We start from the raw sequence: 24,036 nt of genomic DNA, 5'->3' as shown, positions 1-24,036 counted from the left end.
GCATCGCTCGTGCGAAACTCAACTTGCTCTTTCGCTACATGATATCCTGAGAACCGTGGATGGAGGATAACCGACTGGTTCCCAGATTTCCGAAAGCGATCGACACAGTGTCCCACTGCAGACAGTTAACGAAGGTCCGAGCGTAACGAATAGGTTCCCAGATAAGTGAGTGGGTCGGAGATTTCAAGTTATCCTAGACAGTGAGTGTTCACCAGAGACAGGGGTATCGTCAGGAGTGCCCCAGAGAATGTAAAAATACCGTTTCTATTACCTGTATACATTAATGATCTGATGGATAGGGTGAGCAGCATTCTGCGAGTGTCTACTGAGTAGTTGTAGAAGGATACATGATCTCTTAGACAGAATTTCTGTTTTGTGTGATTAACAGCAGCTTGCTCTAAATGTAGAAACGTGTAAATTAAGCAGATGACAAGGAAAAACAACCATGTAATTTTAGTGGTGTGATGCTTGACAGAGTCAAATCGATTAAATAGCTAGGCGCAACGCTGTTACTCGACATGAGATGAAACGACCGTGATGACAGTAGTACAGAAGGCGAATAGTCGATTGTAGTTTATTTAAAGAATACACTTATAGAACACACTGGTGCGACCCTTTCTTCAGTACTGCTCAAACTTTTGGGAGACCCACCAGATCGAATTGAAGGATGACATCGTAGCAACAAAGAGGAGTACTGCTCCATTTGTTGCCGGTAGATTCGATCAACACTGAGTGTTACCGAGATGGTTCATGAAAAGGGAAATGATGGTCTTTTCGCGAAACACTAATGAGAAACTTCAGAGAGCTGGAGTTTGCAGCTCACTGCAGAACCATTCTTCTGCCGCTATCGTAAGCTTCTCGTAAGGACCGCGAAGACTAAATAAGATAAATTAGAACTTGCGCGGAGGTATACGCCCGCCTCCGTAAATGAGTGTTCAGCACGGCTGATTTCCATGCGGATGGCCCGGGTTCGATTCCCGGTACCGCCAGCGATTTTCCCTTGACGGGAAGACTGGAACGGGTAGCACTCAGTCTCGTGATGCCTAATGATGACCTACTTGACCGAACAGAAGCGCGACCAGCTTACTATATCTATAGCATTCACTCCTTCCCACTGCTGCTGTCTCTTCTCTCTGTCAAAATCACTCTCTTCCTCGTTGTCATTGTCATAGACTCTATTATAATTATTACGGGCTCTCATCCACTTCCACCTTCTACTTCTCTTTATTCCTCTCCCACCGGCACTGTCTCCTTCACTCTTTTCCTAGTACTATTCTGTCACTGTCAGTTATGTCCCCCTGCCACTGCGTACTTCTCTTTCTCCCACTATGCCACTGTATCATTCGCTCTGTCTATACCACATCCATTGCCTACCGTCTTTCAGCGGGTATTACTTTTCCGCTTCTTTCCCACTGCAACTATCTCCTTCTCCCACAGCACAAAAAGTGAGAATATATTCGCACGCCGCAATTTATGGGAAAATTCTGAAAGGTGCTAATGGAGGTTGAGAATTTGGTACCCCACGTTTCAGTCAGTATTTTAAAAAAGGAGCGTATTAGGTACTCCTGTGGTCCGATAGGTGTGTATTTCCACTAGTTCCCTTCTTTTTCCCTGCTACAGTAAGGCATGTCATTCATATGAAAAGAACTTTATGAGTCAGTAAAATTTTGATTGTTTGCTTACGTGAAATTGAAACAACGCAAAACTAATTTTACACCTCACACAGGATTTTACATGCACAAAAATTTTGTATGTGCTTCAGTGCTACAACATGGGATCTCAGAGCCCTTCTAATGATAATGCAGGCACTTTACAGCATATTCCTCCGTGCTGCGTCACTTTAGAAATTACGTTTTCACCTCACACCGGATATTACGTGCGTATTTTATGTTTACAACAAAGGTAACTTTGAACTTCTGTTACACGCAAACGGATAAAGATATCATGAAAAATTTTCAAGGTTGTTCGTGATCAGGAACTTAGAAATATATTGTAAGAATTACAGCCATTTGCTGTGCGTAGCGGTGTCGTGGCTCGGGTTTGGTACCCAAAAACCACAGTTAGCCGGTTTTCTCAGGAGCCGCCTATGAACTAAATGGTGCCTCCATTAGTCCCTTAAGGCGTACCATAGACCATATACAGAATAATGCAAAAAGACCAACCGATTTGTTCTGTTCTGTCTAAGCTGGAAACATTGATCCTGTACTAGAGTTACAATACTTACAGTAAGAAGATCCTTCTGTTGGCTGTACAAACGCCCTCTAAGCCAAGGGCTCACCAAAAAGCTTGACGCTATCCTTGTAGTAAGTACCAATAGAACACTAGACGCAAGTCCCGAAAAAATGTCTTTTTATGTGCGGCGCTTTGGAACATGAAATGTGGAATGACTACACATACAAATCAATACATCAAGCGGTTCTGAGGGACCATGTATGGACGTATTCTGAAACAGCCATATTAGCACACACACAAATAAATGAAATGATAGTGTGGCACTGATGGCGGGGAGGCCCCATTTAGGGAAATTCGGTCGCCGGTTTGCAAGTTTTATTTCAGGTGAGGCCACATTGGGCGACTTGCGTATCGTTGATGATGAGTGATGATGAGGACAACACAACACTCAGTCCATGAGCAGAGAAAATCAAGCCGACTGGGAATCGAACCCAGGCCCGCTGCATCGTAGGCAAACACGTTACCACTCAGCTAAGCAGGTGGACATTAGCACGCACTCTCTCCTCCAGGGGTAGCAAAGCATGCACTGACTCTGGCATGCAGCCGATAGTAAAGGTGACGAATAGTGTCTTCGGATACGTTATTCCACACCTACTCGATCCGTTCGCATTGTTCTGTAAGAGTTGTGGGTGGACTCGTCACATAAGCCACTTGTCGTCCTATTATGTCCCATACGTGTTCGACTGGAGACGAATCCGAAGACCGTGCTGGTCAGGGAAGCTGCTGGAAGTCTTCCAGAGCACGGTTCTTACGGGCAGTGTGCGGCGGGCGTTATCCTGTTGGAACAGCATATCACCCTCATGCTGCAAGAAAGGCAGAACAACTGGTAGAAGAACACATACACGTATCGAGCGCTGGCCAGCGTTCTTTCCACTTGGATCAAACGTGAACGAGAGCTGTAGCTTATCGCACTCCAGACAGTTCAGTCTAGCGTAGGACCAATGTGCCTTGGACGAATGTGCTGTTCAAGACAGCGATATCCAAGCGCAGTCAGAATCTGCTTTCAACATCGAAGACCATGCCGCGCTATTCCATCCTACAGCCGATCTTCTGACGGTACCAGTCGAACCATTGACGTCGATGCTACGGTGTGAGTGGAAGAAGAGCTAGGGATGTGTGGTCTGTAGTCTCACCGCTAGTGGCAAGTACTGATACTTGTTGGATTACAGTTCCCTCTTATATGGGCTATAGAAATTGTAAAATTTGCCACTGTTGACCTTACAATACGACGGTATCAGCAGGAGACTGTGATTTGTGGATATCCAGAACCTTGCCTACGAGTATGAGAATGCTCACGTGGCCACTGTTGCCATCATCGCTGCACATCTGATGTGGCACGCCTAACTTGTGTGACAATTCTCTGAAACGACCATCCTGCAGCTAGAAAGGCCACAGTTTGACCCCTTTCAAAGTCATTAAATTAGCTGTACGAAGCTAGAGTGCATCTTTGTCGCACGGTGCATTTTTGTTCCATATGTCCATACGCACTGATCAGCATAACCATAGACATTCCCTTATTCATTTTTAAACATTGGACGCAAATAGCATTTTGATAGCTATTTACTGCACCATCTGCTGGAGGATGACCTTGAAACCATTATCAATACATCTGCCACGAACCAAGTAGTATATTATGTCATCTAACCAAATGGTTCAAATGGCTCTCAGCACTGTGGGACTTAACATCTGAGGTCATCAGTTCCCTAGAACTTAGAACTACTTAAACCTAACTAACCTAAGGACATCACACACATCCATGCCCGAGGCAGCATTCGAACTAGCGACCGTAGCGGTCGCACGGTTACAGACTAAAGCGACGAGAACCACTCGGCCACAACAGCCGGCCATCTGATCAAAATCGACATCGTCTTTCAAGGTGCTCCAATTTTGTTACGGCAATGTATATCATGGATGGTCTATTTCCGATTAGCTTATGTCGTCTGCAGATAATTTTTTGAGTATACTTTGGGAACTACTCATTATGCCGAAAGAAGCCCCCTTCGCAAATTTCTAATACTTTAGCTGAATAGCCGGCCGGGGTGGCCGAGCGGTTCTAGGCGCTACAGTCTGGAACCGCGCCACAGCTACGGTCGCAGGTTCGAATCCTGCCCCGGGCATGGATGTGTATGATGTCCTTAGGTTAGTTAGGTTTAAGTAGTTCTAAGTTCTAGGGAACTGATGACCTCAGAAATTAAGTCCCATAGCCCTCAGAGCCATTTGAAACCATTTAGCTGAAGAATTCGTTGCTTCCTCCAGTAAAATGTATCTTTCTACAGCCTTAGTTAGTAAGAAGGATATGTTATTCCTTTAAGCATCTTATAACTATCTGTGTAGATCTCGACGTAATAAAATGATTGCCCTTTGCATTGTTTGTCGCCGAGGGTGTGCAAGAGACAGTCTTTCCAAATCTCTTAGGGATGGTGTTATTGTACCACGCCGTTTTCTTGTATCATTAATGGTAGTATTGTTCGGACTTCTATATGATTTCTCCTTTTGTGCTGGCATAGCTTATATGACTGCCAGATCTTCCTGGCTGTCGCGTTACTGGTTGTTCTTGTGTTTACGTAATAACATTTTCCTGTATGGTATCTGTCGTTGAAAGTAAAGTGACATTCTTTTCCTTCTACAAGAAAGGCATTAGTTGGTGATGTTGACAATGCGGCCGAATAAGTTTTCATTCGTCTGTATTGTGGCTTTTTCAGTTCCCTTGACAAATATTTTGGAGCTTTGCACGAGAATACGCTCCCACAATACAGAGAGCAGAACAGTCACTGGTTTAGCTCCAAATAGCTCCAAATAGTGAATCAAAGTGTACTTAGTATTTTTCTATGTTACGTGTTCGATACGAAAATGATTGTTTTCTGTCAACATATGATTCTACGACTCTGGAGAAAGCTTTGCTGCGAAAATATATTAGTCACGACGTATAGTATCCATTGGCGTTGTCTGCTTATTTCTAGCGCGATTGTAACCATACTTTATTTACTGCTAATATGAGTATAGTTTCAGGTGACCACAATAACAGTTATTGCGTTGTTAGACTACAGACTATTAACCCATAACATAAATAAGCATAACACACGGAGCATTTAGATATAGAAATCTTTCGTCAGAAAATGTTAAAATTATATGACATCAAGAGATGAATACACTGCGGATTTGCTTTGTGTATTGTTCTTAGTATTAATTTTTTTGTATGTTCATTCAAATTTGTGTATGTATAAACGTGTTTGTACCATATAACATGGAAAAATGCCGTGCATAAACGTGTGATCAGATTATAACTGAAAGTTAAGAGCATTGAATATGCAGAGAAATACTGTCTCACGTGTATTTTTTCTTGTCGAATAGCTTTTCACGGTTTCCGAAGTGTTTATAAAATACTTTCAGGGAATCAGCATCTTTTCCTCCCTCATTTCTCTGCCCATGTCCTCCTCCTCCCTCTCTCTGTCCATCTCTTCCTCCACCTCCCTACGTCCATCTATTGACAGCTCTTTCTGTCCATCTCCTATACTCTCTCAATATTCACCTCCCAACTCCATCTCTTCCTCCCCTATCTCTCCACCAATCTCGTCCTCTACCTCTCTCTGTCCATCCCGCCTGTCTCTTTATTTAAAATAAGAGAAAGGCAATCACTCGACTATAGCGAATTGGGGCGTGGAGCCAAAAACACAAAACAGAAACCGGTATTCACACTAGCTGTACACACACACACACACACACACACACACACACACACACACACACACACGTGTCGCTCTTTCCACGTCTTCTCCCCCTCTTTCTGCCCATCTCCTCCTCTCTGTCCTTCCCCTCCGCCCCTCTGTCGTTCATCTCCTCCCCCTTATCCATCCAACTCCTCCTCCTCCCCCTCCCCTCTCTCTCTGTCCATCTCCTCCTCTGTTTGTCCATCTCCCCATCCCCCCTCTTGCCCACCTCACCCTCTTCTCCCTTAGTTATTACCCCCACGCCACCCCAATGAGAGGTTGCTGGGTTTTACACCCAAAGAATTCCTTTGCAGATATTAAGTAGTAAGTGATCCAAATTTCATTGAAATCGATCGGGACTTACATATCGTAGCCCTATGTTACATATATTGCACACGTATATGTCCATTTCTCTGCTGTTTTACACCGTACAACTTCAGAGAGGTGATTAAATTTATCTTTGGTATTCATTTACGTAGCTTGAATTTAGGTTCCGAAAAAAAAAATTGACAAAATTATTGGGTCGTTGCAGTGCTAATTCTTGCGACCCGGTTGACACAGTGAACAGCACATATTTTTCAAGATTTCCAAGTCAATTAAATACAGGAAGTAAATAGTATCAGGTCGTTTTCGAACATTTTTATGTCACCACTTCTCATTCACACCCCCCCACTCACACTGTTTTTATACAAAAAGTAAGTAAAGTATCTAGAAAATTTGGTAGAAATTCCTCCCATCCCTATGGGTTGTGGGTGGTTCTCATAGCGCTTCTTTTCAGATAGTAAGTAACCAGTAAACCCACGATTGTTTAAAGAATCGAACTTCCGTGTATAAAAACAGCTTCAGACTCGTGATTATTTGATAACTGAGTTAATGTAATATTTGACGTTAATCATGTAAGCGAGAGAAAGTTGAGAAAAGTCTTGAAACTATGTTTAAAGGTTATTGGAAGTAGTTAAGTGCTCTAATTACCAAATACTGAGTGAGTACAGGGCGCGTAATTAGCGCTTCGTTTTAATAAAACATAATTTTACCCGCAGCTCAGTGTTTATAACGTCATATCTCCTGAACTGTTATACAATGATATAACTGCGCAGGCTACACACATGTGGATACTGTCAGTAAAATCTTTCATAAATAGATCCAGCAGTAGAAAAATTATAAATTTAAACATCAAGCCTCATGCGGCAGTTTTACTGCATGAACAGCGAAATGTAGTAAGCGATAAGTTTTTTTCCTTTCATCATTTATGGCCGGCCGCGGTGGTCTAGCGGTTCTGGCGCTGCAGTCCGGAACCGCGGGACTGCTACGGTCGCAGGTTCGAATCCTGCCTCGGGCATGGGTGTGTGTGATGTCCTTAGGTTAGTTAGGTTTAAGTAGTTCTAAGTTCTAGGGGACTTATGACTTAAGATGTTGAGTCCCATAGTGCTCAGAGCCATTTGAACCATTTTTTTCATCATTTATTGGAGGTGTCAACCAGAAATTATGTGTACAGTTTCTTGCAAATCTCTAAATGCTCGTCGGCCGTTGTGGCCGAGCGGTTCTAGGCACTTTAGTTCGGAACCGCGCGACCACTACGGTCGCAGGTTCGAATCCTGCCTGGGGCATGGATGTGTGTGATGTCCTTAGGTTAGTTAGGTTTAACTATGGGATTGATGACCTCAGATGTTAAGTCCCATAGTGCTCAGAGCCATTTGTTTTTTCTAAATGCTCACCTTCTCAAATTCTGGATGAATATCGTCTGGGTATTTGTTACGTTTTTGACCCTCACCACCATCCCTTTGAGAGGTAGGTAGTGCTTACTTTCTCACTTTTCAGATAGCAAGTAGTACGTGTACCATTTCTGGATGAAATCGATCCAGTAGTTTAGCAAGAGATGTTGAATTTAGCAAGAGATGTTGAACGTACCTACAAACATACTTTTTTTTACATCCTTTAGAGACTTCCATATGTAGTTGTCTGTTTCATCGTCTTTATGAGGTTTCAGAAGGATCAATCCGTTGTTCCAAACAAGTCTACGACACACCATAAAATTTGGGGCTAACTTAAATTCACTCTTTCGTGCGTTTAACTCATTCTGTGAAGTTAGTCTAAATATTATTTGAAGTAATAATTTTGATAGAAGTAGAATAAAATGACGGTGCACATCAACCTAGACTTGTTTGTAACAATTTTCTCTTGTCTGCAGCAGAAAAAATAACTAGCAAGTACTGATTTTGAGACAATAAAGCATGCCATGTTTCCCACATATAATAAATAGAAGCATGGGAAAAGATTTTCATTTTAATACAAATCTTGTCCAAAAACAAAATCACATATAAATATTTATATTATACAAACTACAATCTGAATGCTGTAATGGTACCTGCGCTCAATAAAAAACTAATCCTCGGCGATTGCCCCGAAAGATTCACAATGCCGACGGAATAACTTGCTATTCATGTATCCAAGCACGTCAAATGTTACGAAAACATGCATTCTCCAATAATATCTAAAGTAAAACAACAGAAATCAATCGAGCACATCACGGTTCCGATGCTTTTTTTGTTGTACCTTGTAACTAGTAATCGAATTTTCCGTTGCTCTATGTACGATTATTGCTGCTCCGTTGTCATGGAACATGTCTACAATATGTGACGATTTCATCACTTGGATACAAAGTTTTATCGACTATACGGTCAAAAACAGCGAACTTTATCATGTTGCTGTTAATGGGAACCTCGGAACCGAACGAATTACTTGATATCAGGAGACGAAGGTGTTTACAGGAAACAGTGTGCTCGTATCTCGATACCACGACACAGGCCTATTGTGAAACTACGTGAGTACCAGCGTCGTCAGCGCGTTATAGCCTCGGGACTCAAACCCATTTCCTTGTCGACACAATATTTTCATTTGTGGTAGAAGCAGTCGATTGGTGGAAAAGTTTAGTGGTCTCATGGAAGGTCTTCCAGACTGCTGCGTTGACGGGCCACTAATTACTCAAGCCCTGGGGCTATAGAAAAGATCCGAGCTGAGTCCGGCTTTTGTCTGGGACGTTTCGTCACCACTTCATATTTACAACCACTAAATGACCGTCGGGCGAAACATACGATAATACATGTAACTTTGCACTAATCTTTCGTTAAACATAGTTTTACACCAATTTTATTTATCTGCTTACTTTTATTTATTTATAGTGGTAAGATCAGTGTCATCAGGCCCTGCCTCCCATTTAACCAGGCATTCAATATATTTCACATTATGTTCACGGAGCAACACAAAAGTTATAAAAAAGACAAATTTAATGTGGCATACAACGCTTAAAATTAGCTACAAGACAACAAGTAGGAAACAGTAGTACCTACAGAGTTAGTTCATGGGAAGTAGAGCAGCAAAGACAGATTACAATTAGGTAGACTTAAACTCAGATCACTGGCAGCTATTGGGGGCGGGGGGGGGGGGGAGGAGGGGGAGGAAGGGAGGAAAGGCGGGAAGAGTGAGATCAACGAAGATGATAAAACACAAGTAATGAAGAAAGAGAGAAAGTAACTGCCGTGGTTGAGAAACGAAAAGAAAAAAGAAGCATAACTGGAAGAAGATGGACGTTTTCCCTTTAATTTTTAGCAGAGAGTATACTAGCCATATGTTTTAAGCTTTAAGGTAAGTTATAATTTTTACAGACGGAAGTGCTTCAACTTTTTCTTAAATACAACAGGGCAATGTGTCCAGAGTGTAGCCTGTTCCAAAGATGGACAGCAACAAAATACACTGATCAGCCAGAACATTATGGCCACCGACATACTATCGATATGAGCCCGTCCAGACGATAGCAGCTTCACCTGGCGAGGAATGACTGCTAGTCAGACACTCGCACCGTGCATGTGGTATCACTGAGCGTGTTGTCCGTATGTAGAATGGGGAAGGCGCGTACTCTATTTGAGTTTGACCGAGGGCAGATAGCGATCTAAGGCGCTGCAGTCATGTACTGTGCGGCTGGTCCGGGCGGAGGTTCGAGTCCTCCCTCGGGCATGGGTGTGTGTGTTTGTCCTTAGGATAATTTAGGTTAAGTAATGTGTAAGCTTAGGGACTGATGACCTTAGCAGTTAAGTCCCATAAGATTTCACACACATTTGAACATTTTCCGTGGGCAGATAGCGGTAGTCGGGAGACTCGGCACGAACATTTCGAAAACTGCAGGACTCGTCAGTTATTCGAGGATTCTGTGGTCAATGTCACGGAACCAAGGCAAAACCGTGCCAGACGATGTGGGGGTTAGGCGGCCACCCCTCATTAGAGATGTCGGACGTCGTAGGCTGGGCTGACTGGTAAAGTAGGACAGGCGGCGAACTGTGGCAGAAGTAGCATCAGAGTTTGGTGCATTTTTTATCAAGACAATGCGCCATGTCACAAGGCCAGGAGTGTGATGGAATGGATCGAGGAACACAGTGCCGAGCTCCAGTTGATGTGCTGGCCCCCAGTCCGCCAGATCTGAAAATGATAGATGCCATCTGGGGTATTATTGAACACGGCGTCAGAGCTCATCGACCCTTCCCCGGAATTTACGGGAATTAAGTGACTTGCGTGTGTCGATGTGGTGCCATCTCGCTCCGGCGAACTACCAAGGCCTCGTTTTTATCCATGCCGCGACGCGTCGGCGCTGTTATCTGTGCCAAAGGCGAACATACGGGCTGTTAGGTAGGTGGTCATAATGTTCTGGCTGATCAGTGTAGAAGCAGTTTGCGAATGTTTTTGTTTAATACACAGGAGCAAAGAAAATACTGGGTAGCTGAGAGCTTCTGTATAAATTATGATGAGCTGACAGCTACTTGACTCTGATATAGGGCAGTGAGGTGCATGTACACTAAGGAGCCGATGAAGTGCATACAGCAACCATCGTAACTGAGCGTATGAGGCACTAACTTTATCAAATAATTTTTCTATTTAATTGTCTCGATTGCACAGCTTTTTGAACATAATTGTTGGTTTAGGCTATAGAATAGCCATCTTCAGACTCTACAGAAGTAAAATAAATTTCATTACTAGTTACTACATTAAGAGATTAAAAAGAAATTTCGGAAGTTATATAAAAAACACATTATACCTCTCATTCTACTGCACTGCGAGAAGTTATAACATGATGTATATACGCAAATTTTCATTCGTCGGTTCAGTACTAAGATATACATCATAGATGTTTACACTTGAAAAGAACTCTGGAACCATATAATTTCATTTGATTAAAATTAAGACATGTCAAAGTAAAACGACTCAAAACTGCCATGTATAACGTACAAATAAGCGTAAAAAGTAATTAAAAGGATTTTCATTTGAATGTGCAGCTTTAAATTATTCTCAATAGTCTACAAGAAATCAAGACTTTTTAAAAATATGTAACCATATAGAAAAGGTCTTTTGACAGTCTGAAACAGGCCATAATTTAACAAAATGTTCAAAAAAATTTAACAATAAAAATGTGTTACAAAAACCATTCTAAAACTGCACACATTGTAAGGGCTCTACAGTTAGTCATATAAAAGAAAAAGAATGAACTTCTAGAAAATTATATTGTCGTGTTTATCATAGTCCAGTTTATATTTTTGATTAGGACAGTAAGCAATAAACGAGAAAAAACAATGTACGTGAAGTAACGAAAAGAGTTAAATATTATGAAAGTATTTCAGTCAAATAAGTAACAAATAACACAATTTATAGTAAGACGGTAGTGAAAAGCAGTGGTCGTCGCAATGTAGCGCAGTTACTCGTAGTTGCATGTTACTTTATCATCGCTACAGTTCTTGTTATACTACTCAAGATAGCTGACGTTCTTACATGGAGTGACACACTGCCGTGCGTCCACAGCTCTTTAGTTGATGGAGGCACTACAGATCTCTGCACGCCTTCAACGGTGCAGCATAACACTTCCCACTAGAAATACAAATGTCAGGAAATAACTCTTCAAAGATTTCGTAATAAAAGTTTTGGTTGAAGACACTTTTCTGGTGAAGAACACAATCAGGATGCTGTCTCTTACTGCTCTTACTTACCAAATCTCACTAAAGTTGTTCCATTGGGTTCATTTGGGACACGGGACAGATAAGTCCATTTCAGGAATGGTACTGTCCACAAAACATTGCATCACAGATGCTACTCTATGACAATATACATTGTCAAGCCGAACAGTCATCGTTTACGTACTGTTCTCCAGCTGTACTCCTTAATGAAATTTATCCTAAATAATATATCTCTTTTCCCAACAAGCAGCTCAGTTCATACATACAATACCAGGAACAAAAATAATCTGCACAAGGACTTAAAAGCACTTATTTTAGTTCAAAAAGGGTTCCACTACTCAGGAACACTCATCTTCAATAATTTGCCAGCAAACATAAAGAATTTAGTTGCAAATAAAGATCAGTTTAAAAGGAGCCTGTAAGACTTACTAGTGGCTAACTCCTTCTACTGCATTGACGATTTTTTTAATAGAAACAAATGATGTATATATTCATACTATTAGTATTGTTATTTCAGCTTAAAGAAAAAGACATGTTCCACATCCACGAGGATCTCCTCAGCACGGATCTATGGAACGCAAAACTAATCTAATCTAATCTAAGCTGTGCGCGGTACATAATACTGTAAAATTTGTTCATATCTTCCCGTATTTAGTGTTACTGTAAGCGCAATACAGGAACTACACTACAACCACGAGAAACAACCCCATACCATGACACCATCTCTTCCATACTTAACTGATCGCCCTACACGTGATGGCCGGTAACGTTTCCCAGGCACATATCCTTCCATCCAGTTGCAAAAGACGTAGCGTGCTTCATGACTCCAAATCACTCGTTTCCTGTCACCCATTCTCCAATGACGTCGCTCTGAACAACACTTAAAGCGTGGCTTAACATTGACTACAGAAATATCTGGCTTACGAGGAGCTCCTCGACCACTGGACGGCATTCTTTTCACTCCCTAAACATATAGTGCTAACGGAGTGATGGTAGCTTTTGGACCTCATGCGAATTTTTACGTCCAATCTCCGCAATGCTCGATTATTCCTGACATGAAGTCTGCCTAGTCTTTTGGTTTAGCTGTGGTTGTTACTTTACGTTTCCACTTCACAGTCACATCACAAACAGTCGAGTTAGGCAGCTTTAGAAGTGTTGGAATGTCCCTATAGGATTTGTTGCTCAGGTGATATCCGACGACTAGTCCATGTACGGAGTCACTGCCTGACCAGCCCACTGTGCCGTTACTGATTCTCTGCTGTCTACACGGTACTACCTGCCTTCCTTTTGCACTATCTTCGTGACATCTAGTCGCCATTTGCGCATTACATAGGGGCGTCCGAATACTTTTGATCGGACTGTCTATAGTCTGGTACATAACGTCGAAATTCCGAGAGGCTGTTTGCGAATTATAGTTTGGAATAAAGATTCGTGGGGAAAATTGTCTGGTCAAATGGGTCACATTTTGAGTCCAATGAAATAGAAAATTACCCGGTTGTGTGTGTAACCGTAAACGACAATCCAAATTTTGTATTGTAAATGATGAACTTCAGTTTACCAAGGATTACTGTCTCGTGACTTTCCAGTATTACAGGTCTAACTGATCCATACTTTGTTGAAGGTAATGTAGAGGCAAGGTCATTCTGACAGTGCTACCTACATATCTGGCCAACTGAATGAGAGTAAGGAATTTTGTTTCCAACAAGATGATTTACCATCACATTACCATCTAGAACGCTGTATTTACCTTCATCAACATTCTCAAGCTCTCTGAAAGAACGAGCTGTGCTGTCAAGTTCCCTTGCATCCTACAGCTTCGCGTGAAGAACTGTACAGGATCATGTGTAACGCGTAAAAGAAGCTACAACGCAAGATCTTTGAAAATGACCCAGCACGTACGTCAAAGACAGTGAGCACTTAATAAATCATTTTTCTAACCGTATTTCTTAGCGCGAGAAGTCTTTGGATGCTTGTAGAAACTGGGGTAGCTTTGTAATTCGGAGGTGATTAGTGTCGGTTTAGTATTGCTTCATTTACACAATTCGCAATTGTATTTTCTTGACGCCTTCATTGCATTGTTCTGGAAGATCGGACTGCTAGCTGACTGCTGAGACTTAAGATTTTGATGGGTTTTCCAGTAGTGGTGTTCTTGAGTTCTCTGTTTTCTTTATCTTAATTTAGCTGTGTTTCTCTTCCAGTATTTATAATTTATCTACCAGTTGTGATAATACGGTATTCATATGTCGTAATCTTAGCGATTAAGTGTAGGAGCGATCTGATATCTGATTTGTTCTACTGCTATCAATAATTTTTTACACATTTCTACTCATTAGAATGTAAGGCCGCTCCTTAAATAGTTTTTTTTAGAAAGAGCACAAATTAACATCTCATGTTGTACATTAATATTAGTTGTAATTGTTACCTTGCATGTGTCGTACGTCGCTTGAGAAAGAGGTGCAGAGAGAGAGAGAGAGATGTGTCACTGCAGAGCTGCCGGGCGCCAACACCCTGACTCAGAGACGAAACGGCCGAGTCGAAGTGCCGCTCCTTTGCCCGTAGTAAATGGTCTATGTAAGTTTCATCGAGTGTATGCAGTCTGAACCAGCCAATGAAACACAGTCACGCGTAATATTCTATGCGTTATTTTAATACGCTGGAAGACAGTAAAAGAAGGATGTTTTGATTCTAAATCGGTGACTCAGTGTTAGATTATAATTTAAAGAATATTTTGTAGTGTGAGAATGGGAGATTTTAATGCAGAGTAGAAGGCAAACGCCTGAAAAGGTGAAAAGTTTGTTTTCTTTTAGCAGATGGAGAAGTGACAGTGCCATGTAGGGCTAGTTGTGACTTTTTGTGTAGTAATAAGCACAGGTTGTAAATATTAGAGAATTAATGAGATTATCAGGGTCTTTTTAACTCAACACCACATCAGCCAGTGTATTAAGTTTTCATGAATAAAACTCTCATTGTTCATGACATCGTGTTCCACAGGCCTATTTACTTATGGGACAAGTAATAACCCAGGCCAAATTTGCAGTTTTAAAGTCACTGAACTTAACTGAATGTGGCAATAAAATTTAACTGTGCATAGAGTCAAACATCATTAAAAGTTAGATGCGTGATAGTTTCCTGCTAACCACATTTCATCTACGTAAGGGGAAATGGAGTACAGTACTGCATTTATAACGGGATAGGAATTTAGCACAGAGTGTAATTTAAGCATAACTAATACTTGGTTTAAGAATCATGAAAGAAGGTTATATACGTGGAAGAGACCTGGAGGCACCGGAAGATTTCAGATTGATTATATAATGGTAAGACAGATATTACTGAAGCAAGTTTTAAATTGTAAGACATTTCCAGGGACAGATGTGAACTCTGACCACAATTGGTTCTGATCTGCAAATTAAAACTGAAGAAACTGCAACAAGGCAGGACTTTAAGGAGATGGAACCTGGATAAAAGAAAGAACCAGAGTTTGTAGACAGTTTCAGAGGGAGCATTATGGAACGATTGACAAGGACAGGGAAAACGAGTACAGTTGTAGAAGAATTGGTAGCTTTGAGGGATGAAATGGTGAAGGTAGCAGAGGATCAAGCAGCTAAAAAGAAGAGGGCCAGTAGCAATCCTTGCAAAACACAAAAAATGTTGAATTTAATCGATGAAAGGAGAAAATATAAAAATGCAGTAAATGAAGCAGGCGAAAGGGAATGTAAACGTTTAAAAAATGAGATCGATAGGAAGTGCTAAATGGCTAAGCAGGGATGGCTAGAGGACAAATTTAAGAATGTAGAGGCATATATCACTAGGAGTATGATAGATGCTGCCTACGGGATAATTAAAGAGACCTTTGGAGAAAAGATAACCACTTGTATGAATAGCAAGAGCTCAGATGGAAAACCAGTCCCAAGCAGAGAAGGGAAAGCAGGAAGATGGAAGAAATATATAGAGGTCCATGCAAGGGAAATATACTTGAGGGCAGTATTATGGAAATGTAAGAGGACGTAAATGAAGATGAAAGGGGAGATATGATACTGCGCGAAGAATTTAACAAAGCACTGAAAGACCTAAGTCGAAAAAAGGCCCCGGGAGTGGACAACATTCCGTTAGAGCTACTAGTAGCTTTGGGAGAACCAGCCATGACAAAACTCTTCCATCTGATGAGCAAGATGTATGAGACAGGCGAAATGCCCTCAAACCTCACGAAGAATTTAATAATTTCAATTCCAAAGGAAACAGATATTGATAGATGTGAAAATTACCGAACTATCAATTTAATAAGCCACGGTTACAAAATACTAAGACGAATTCTTTAGAGACGAATGGAGAAGCTGGTAGAAGCCGGCCTCAGGGAAGATCAGTTCGGATTCAGGAGAAATTTACGAACACATGAGGCAATACTGACCCTACGCCTTCTCATAGAAGATAGATTAAGGAAAGGCAGACCTACATTTCTACCATTTGTAGACTTATAGAAACCTTTTGACAGTGCTGACTGAAATACTCTCCTGCAAATTCTAAAGGTGGCATGAATAAAGTACAGGGAGCGAAGGACTATTTACAATTTGTACAGAAACCAGATGGCAGTTATAAGAGTCGAGGCGCACGAAAGAGAAGCAGCGGTTGGGAAGGGAGTGAGACAGGGTTGTAGCCTGTCCCAGCTGTCATTCAATCTGCGTTTTGAGCAAGCAGTAAAGGAAACAAAAGAAATATTTGGAGCAGGAATTGTAGTCCAGGGTGAAGAAATAAAAATTTTGATGTTTGCTGATGACATTGTAATTATGTCACAGACAGCCAAGGACTTGAAAGAGCAGCTGAACGGAATGGACAGTGTCTTGAAAAGATGATGTAAGATGAACATCAACAAAATCAAAACGAATATAATGGAATGTATTCGAATTAAATCAAATAATGCTGAGAGAATCAGATTAGGGAACGAGACACTTAAAGTAGTAGATGACTTTTGCTATTTGGGAAGCAAAATAACTGATGATGATCGAAGTATGGAGGATGTAAAATGTAGACTGGCAATGACAAGAAAAGCGTTTGTAAAGAAGAGAAATTTGTTAACATCGAGTATAGATTTAAGTGTCAGGAAGTCGTTTCTGAAAGTATTTGTATGGAGCGTAGCCATGTGTGGAAGTGAAACATGGACGATAAACAGTTTAGACAAGAAGAGAACGGGACCATTTGAAATGTGGTGCTACAGAAAAATACTCAACATTATATGGGAGGATCATGTAACTAATGAGGAGGTACTGAATAGAATTGGGGAGAAGAGAAATTTGTGGCACAACGTGACTAAAAGAAGGAACTGATTGGTAGGTCTCATTCTGAAGCATCAAGGGATCACGAATTTAGTACTGGAGGGAAAGGTTGGGGGGGGGGGGGGGAGGGGGTTAAAACCAAGTAAAGGGAGGACGAGAGATGAATACAGTAAGCAGATTCAGAAGAATGTAGACCGCAGCAGTTATTCGGAGATGAAAAAGCTTGCACAGGAAAGGGTAGCGTGGAGTGCTGCTTCAAACCAGTTTTTGGACTGAAGGCGACAACAGCAACGGGACATAAACAATTAGAATCGTAAGGAGTGACACTCCAGTGGTTGCAGGGGCAGTACTGACACTCTGTGCCTTTTCTTTTCTGTTGGGAATTCGTGTAGCGGTGGACACTGTGCCGTTTGGGGCCGGCGCGCGCTAGGGAGCGAGGAACCGCTGTAGGCGCTGGCGGTGAAGTCCTTTCGCAAGCTGAGCAGTGAACTTGTGACAGAAGGAAAACAGGAGAACTGGCTTTACGTGGACAGACGGACAGTCGACAAGCCGGCGCCATGCCGCAGACCACCAGAGCCTACGACCTTATGGCAGGACGTAATTCCGGTACTAAAAATGCAACCCCCTACTGTCATCCCTCCCGCACCTCCTCCCCCCCCCCCCCCCGCCCTAGTGCAATGCGCCCTGAGATGACGCTTCTGTAAGGGATTTCAGAGAAATGCTATTCTTAGCATGCAAAGACGTAGACTACCGCCGTAGATAACATCTTTAGAAAACGTAACGCTACGTAATCATTAATCAACCCTTTTACTTAAAAATTCCATTTCACAAGTAACAACAACTTCTATTCTCGCAACACATCCTCTATTCTTGTCACTGGTTTAAATTAATAATGTAGATATGTGTTACAGTGGAAATGTAAATGTCGTGTGACTAGGGCCTCCCGTCAGATAGACGGTGCGCCGGGTGCAAGTCTTTCGATTTGACGCTACTTCGGTGACTTGTGCGTCGATGGGGATGAAAGGATGATGATTAGGACAACACAACACCCCAGCCTCTGAGCGGAGAAAATCTCCGACCCAGCCGGGAATCGAACCCGGGCACGTAGGATTGACATTCTGTCACGCTGGCCACTCAGCTACCGGGGGTGGACTGTGTTACAGTTGCAGAACATATATTAATTATTTAACAATCATGACGTTTCATACTGAAATAAATGGTGAAACTGTATAGAGACGACACATGCGAAAAAACGTTTATACAATATGTAGCAACTATTTACTTACATGAAAAATAAGTAAAATCTTTTAAATCGTAACTGTAGCATGTTTTACGCTTTGCGAATGAGATGTAATTATTTACTTATTGCTCATACCCACGGCAGGTTGTCTAATACAAATTGCAATTGTGACAAATATTAAAGCAATGCATTCAGAATATTATTGTACAATGTTGGGCACACCTATTACAGCCAGAATACTCTATCGGAAGAACACAACACCTAACCTCTTAAAACCAAATATCAGGATTTTGTTATGACATTTTAAGTAGACTCTACACTTTATATTGATGTTATGATCTGTTACGCTGGAGTCACTAGTGCTCTGAGACGCTCAGAATCCATACTTAACTACTCAAGAAAACCAAAAAGTAACTACACACACTATTTCTATAATGAGACTATAATTATTTACTCTGCACTGTGTTCCATTAAACATTCCACTGGAAGACTTTCTCACGCGAATTTTTTTCTTTCTTTGAACGTGAGATGACCACAGTGTCATCGACATAGTTCTCCCGATAACATACCGGTGTCCCTACACCCTCAGAGAGTTGCTGTGCCAGCATCCTACACCGCATCCCCACAGGGCTCGTCGGGAGCAATTTCCCCTGATATGTCCTGGGACTACATGGCACATGATGTCCGATACTGGCCCCTCGGTTATACTCACAAAAAGCGTCTCGTAGCTGTTTTTTTTTCATATATCTTCTGGGGTCTATTGCCTACTCGAATATCTGGGAAGATCACCGTTTTGAGTAACTTAGTAGTAAATATCCTCGATGAAGCGAAGCAGTTTAAATCACTTAATAACGACAAGACCTCCGGTCCAGATTATATACCAATCACTTTCCTTTCATAGTATGCTGATACAATAGTTCTTTACTTAGCAATCACGTACAATGGCTCCTCATCGAAAGAAGCGTACCTAACGACTAGAAAGTTTCACAGGTCACCCAGTACCAAAGAAAGGAAATAGGAGTAATCCGATGAATTAAGAGACCCATATCACTAACGTCGATTTGCAGTAGGACTTTAGAAAGTATACGGTGCTCCAAATTCATCAGTTATTTCGAAGCAAACGATTTATTGACAAAAAGTCAACACGGATTCAGAAAATATCATTTTTGTGAAACACAACTAGCTCATTATTCTCACGAAGTAATGAGAGCTATCGGCCGGGAATGTCAAACATTCCAGACTTTCAGAAAGCTTTCGACACAGTTCCTCAACAACGACTTAAAATCAAATTTAAACTTCCTGACAGATTAAAACTGTGTGCCGGACCAAGACTCGAACTCGGGACCTTTGCCTTTCGCGGGCAAGTGCTCTACCGTCTGAGCAACCCAAGCACAACTCACGACCCGTCCTCACAACTTCAATTCTGCCAGTACCTCGTCTCCTACCTCCCAAACCTCACAGAAGCTCTTCTGCGAACCTTGCAGAACTAGCACTCCTGGAAGAAAGGATATTGCAGAGACATGGCTTAGCCACAGCCTAGGGGATGTTTCCAGAATGAGAAAAAGGTCCCGAGTTCGAGTCTCGGTCCGGCATACAGTTTTAATCTGTCAGGAAGTTTCATATCAGCGCACACTCCGCTGCAGAGTAAAAATCTCATTCTAGTAAAATCAAATTGTTTGCCTACGGAATGTCGTCTCGGTTGTCTGAGTGGATACGTTATTTCCTGTCAGAAAGATCACATTTCGCAGTATCCGCGGAAAGTCATAGAGTAAAACAGAAGTGATATCTGGCGTTACCCAAGGAAGGTCTCTGCTGTTCCTATACTTAGGGTTCCTCTCTGTTCCTAATCTCTGTAAATGATTTAGGTGACAATCTGAGCAGTCCACTTAGACTGTTTTCAGACGGTGCTGTCGATTACCGTCTATTACATTCATCAGATGACCAAAACCAATCGCAAAATGGTTCAGACAAGATATACGTATGTTGCGAATACTTGGAAACTGATCGTAAGTGATGAAAAGTATGATATCATACTAAAAGGAATCGCCGGCCGCGGTGGTCTAGCGGTTCTGGCGCTGCAGTCCGGAACCGCGGGACTGCTACGGTCGCAGGTTCGAATCCTGCCTCGGGCATGGGTGTGTGTGATGTCCTTAGGTTAGGTAGGTTTAAGTAGTTCTAAGTTCTAGGGGACTTATGACCTAAGATGTTGAGTCCCATAGTGCTCAGAGCCATTTGAACTAAAAGGAATCCGCTAAATTTCTGTTACATGATAAATCAGACAAATCGAAAGGCTGTAAATTAAAATAAATACTTAGGGTTTATAATTGCGAATAACTTAAAATGGAACGCTTACATAGATAAAGTTGTGGGGAAGGCACGCCAAAGACTGCGATTTATTGGCAGAACACCTAAAATGCAACAGGTCTATCTAAAGAGGCTCCCTATGCTACACTTGTCCCATCCCATGCTAGAGTACTACTGTGCGGTATAGGATCCTTATAAGATAGGATTGACGGAGGATATCGAAAAAGTTCAAAGAAGGGAATCGCGTTTGCACTATCACGAAATACGGGAGAGTGCAAGGTATACGATACGCGAGTTGGGGTGGCAATTGTTAAAGCAATAACGTTTAACGTTCCTGCAGGACCTTCTCATGAAATTTTAGTTATCAACTTTCTGCTCTGACTGAGAAAATATTTTGTTGGCGCTCACCAACGTTGGAAGAAATAATCATCATAACAAAATAAAAGAAATCAGAGCTAGCACTGGAAGATTTAAATGTTCATTTAGATTGATGGTAGCCAACCAGGCCGTTGCACACGCAAATTCAAGCGTCCCACCATGTACAATTAGTGTCAGTTGTTCCTGTACCGTATATGATAGAGCACAAGACTTCTCAGCCTTCGCCTCGGGTTAGATCCTTACTGCCGTCCAATGACCAATTTTTGTATCGCCCTTTTGTTTGGTTTTAGGAAACCAAACGAAGAACAAGTTTGCCGACGACGTCTCTAGAGAGCACCTTGAATTTGCCCTCTCAACGGCCTGATTGGCTAACTTCAATGCTAATTGACTAGGAAACGGTGCAACGTATCGAATATTTTTCTTATCAATTATTTCTCAGCACAACCTACCCTGCAAGGCCCTTAGAAGCTTTTCAGACTCTTTTGACCACCCTACATAAATGACTTAGTGTATGATATCGGCAGTTCCATGAAGGTTTTTGTGGATGACGCTACAGTATGCTGAGAAGTTGAAACGCCAGAAAATTGTAGCGAAATACAGGAAAATCTGCAGAGAATCGGTGCTTGGTACAGGGGTCGGTACGTGACCTTCAGGTTAAACAAAAGTAGCGTGTTGTTGTTAAATACACAGAAAGATCCATAATTGTCTGATTACACGCTTACAGAACAATAAATGGTTAGCAGTCACATCCATATTTAAGAGTAAGCGTACGTGGCGATTTGAAGTAGAATGACTACATAAAACTAGTTAAAGGTAAAGCCGATACCAAAGTGATATTCGCTGGAGGAATCCTCAGGAAGTGTAGTCCACCCACAAAGACGGTGGCTTACCAACTCTGTTCGGTCATTACTCGAATATTGTTCGTCAGCCTGCGATAGGTAACAGATTGGAGTGACAGAGAAAATACGAAAGATCCAAACAAGAGCAGCACATTTCTTCACAGGTTCATTTAATAAGAGCAAAAGCGTCACGGTGATAGTCAAGTTTAGTGGCAGACGCTACGAGAGAAGCATTGTAAATCCCAGTGATGTACACTGATAAAATTGAGATTGCGTACATTTCTAAAAGAAGTAACAAATATAATGCTTCCTCTTACGTATGTCTCGCGAAAAGACAATGAAGGTAAACTTAGAGATATTCCAGCTAACGCGTGGGTTATCGACAATCGTTCTTCAAAAAAATTGGTTCAAATGGCCCTGAGCACTATGGGGCTTAACTTCTGAGGTCATCAGTCCCCTAGAACTTAGAACTACTTAAACCTAACTAACCTAAGGACATCACACACATCCAAGCCCGAGGCAGGATTCGAACCTGCGACCATAGTGGTCGCGTGGTTCCAGACTGTAGCGCCTAGAACGGCTCGGCTACCCCGGCCGGCAATCGTTCTTCCCGCAAATCGTTCGAAAAGGGAACGGGAAAAGATTGGCAGAGTACCCACAGTCACACACCATAATACGGCTTGCAGAGAATGGATGTAGATGCAGAAGTGAAGTTTTGATATTTGCTGTCATTTCTGGTGTTCAGTTGCTCTGGCAAGCAGTGTACTTAAAAAAAACTGTGTGGTTTTAGAGGGCATTTCGCTCGACTGAGAACGAGTATAGAGAGGGGGAGACGGAACCGTGAGAGGAACAGAAATGAAGAAGACAAGTAATGGGATGAGGTGACCACGATAATGAGCGAAACGTCGGCAGCGCTGGGTGAGCCAGAAATTGCGGGGACCGTAGCCAGTGGTGAAGGGTTACCTGTGACAGGGGCAGCGGCAGGCGACCTCGCGCCTGCCACGCCACGCACTGGGTCACGGGCCGGCGCGGCGGCGGCGGCGGTGGCGGAGTATTAGCGGGCCTGGTGGGAACCGAAACGGCAAACGGCGCCGCGTCATCTCGCCGCCGGCCCGCAGCCTGGCATCCACTGTGCGCGCTCGCGGCCGCTGGGCCGCCTTTCATTTCTCTCCGAGGGTGACGACTCTCGGCAAAACTCTTCCACTCCAGCCAGCTCTTTCATTTCGTTCTCCTCGCCTTCGTCGACGGCGAAACTGCGTTGTGGGGCGGAGACCTGTACGAAGCAGTCTGCAGACAGCAGGCAAGTCGGAAATCACAAAATAGCGTCCGCCGCTTTCGAGACGTATGTTTCAATTTTTTTCCCTTACCTCAAGCAGAGACAATACAGAAAGGCACCTGACAGCGTATTTTAGTAACAGAAATAAAATCTCGTATTCCGTTACCACGAGAGACGTTCCGAAAGTAAGTTTCGTCACTGATTTTGAAAGAGACGGTTGTACACCAGATGATACTAACGACATACTATAAGGTGTGTCAAAAGTTTTGGGACAGCGATATGTACGTATACAGATGGTGCAAGTATCGCGTAGGCAATGTATAAAAGGGCAGTGCATTGGAAGAACTGTCATTTGTACTCAGGTGATCCATGTGAAACGATTTCCGACGTGATTATGGCCGCTCGATGGGAATTAACAGACTTTGGTTGCCGAATGGCTGCTGGAGCTAGACTCCCTAGGGCGTGAGTCGCGCTTGGGTAGCTAAGATGGCAAAGCACTTGCCCGCGAAAGGCAAAGGTCCCGAGTTCGAGTCTCGGTCCGGCACACAGTATTAGTCCGCCAGGAAGTTTCATATCAGCGCACACTCCACTGCAGAGTGAAAATCTCATTCTGGAAAGTCCCTCTGACTGTTCAGAAATGTCACTAAACCCGCCCAAAGATGTAAACAACCATGCATGAGCAGCGCCTGTTAGACGGAGGGGTTCAGACAGCCGATTAGTTCCAGTCATTCCACCGAGAAGGAGGTGCACAGCTCCTGTCGTCTATAGCTCAACCGTGCCTAGACTGTCAATACTGCGGT

The 24,036-nt window shown here is 42.5% G+C and overlaps 1 protein-coding gene across 1 annotated transcript in view; it reads right to left on the bottom strand.

Annotated features, from left to right (window-relative positions):
• Nucleotides 1–23,124, bottom strand: part of LOC126176375 (uncharacterized) — a 73,980-nt gene extending 50,856 nt beyond the window's left edge. Inside the window, exon 1 of the mRNA XM_049923532.1 lies at nucleotides 22,924–23,124. Coding sequence (XP_049779489.1) covers nucleotides 22,924–23,124 — 201 coding nt within the window. The remainder of the gene's footprint in view (nucleotides 1–22,923) is intronic.
• Nucleotides 23,125–24,036: the final 912 nt, after the last annotated feature.

Source organism: Schistocerca cancellata, chromosome 3 (assembly GCF_023864275.1).
Source record: "Schistocerca cancellata isolate TAMUIC-IGC-003103 chromosome 3, iqSchCanc2.1, whole genome shotgun sequence".
In the NCBI taxonomy this organism is placed as follows: Eukaryota; Metazoa; Arthropoda; class Insecta; order Orthoptera; family Acrididae; genus Schistocerca; species Schistocerca cancellata.
This window is presented reverse-complemented; position numbering and strand designations above follow the sequence as displayed.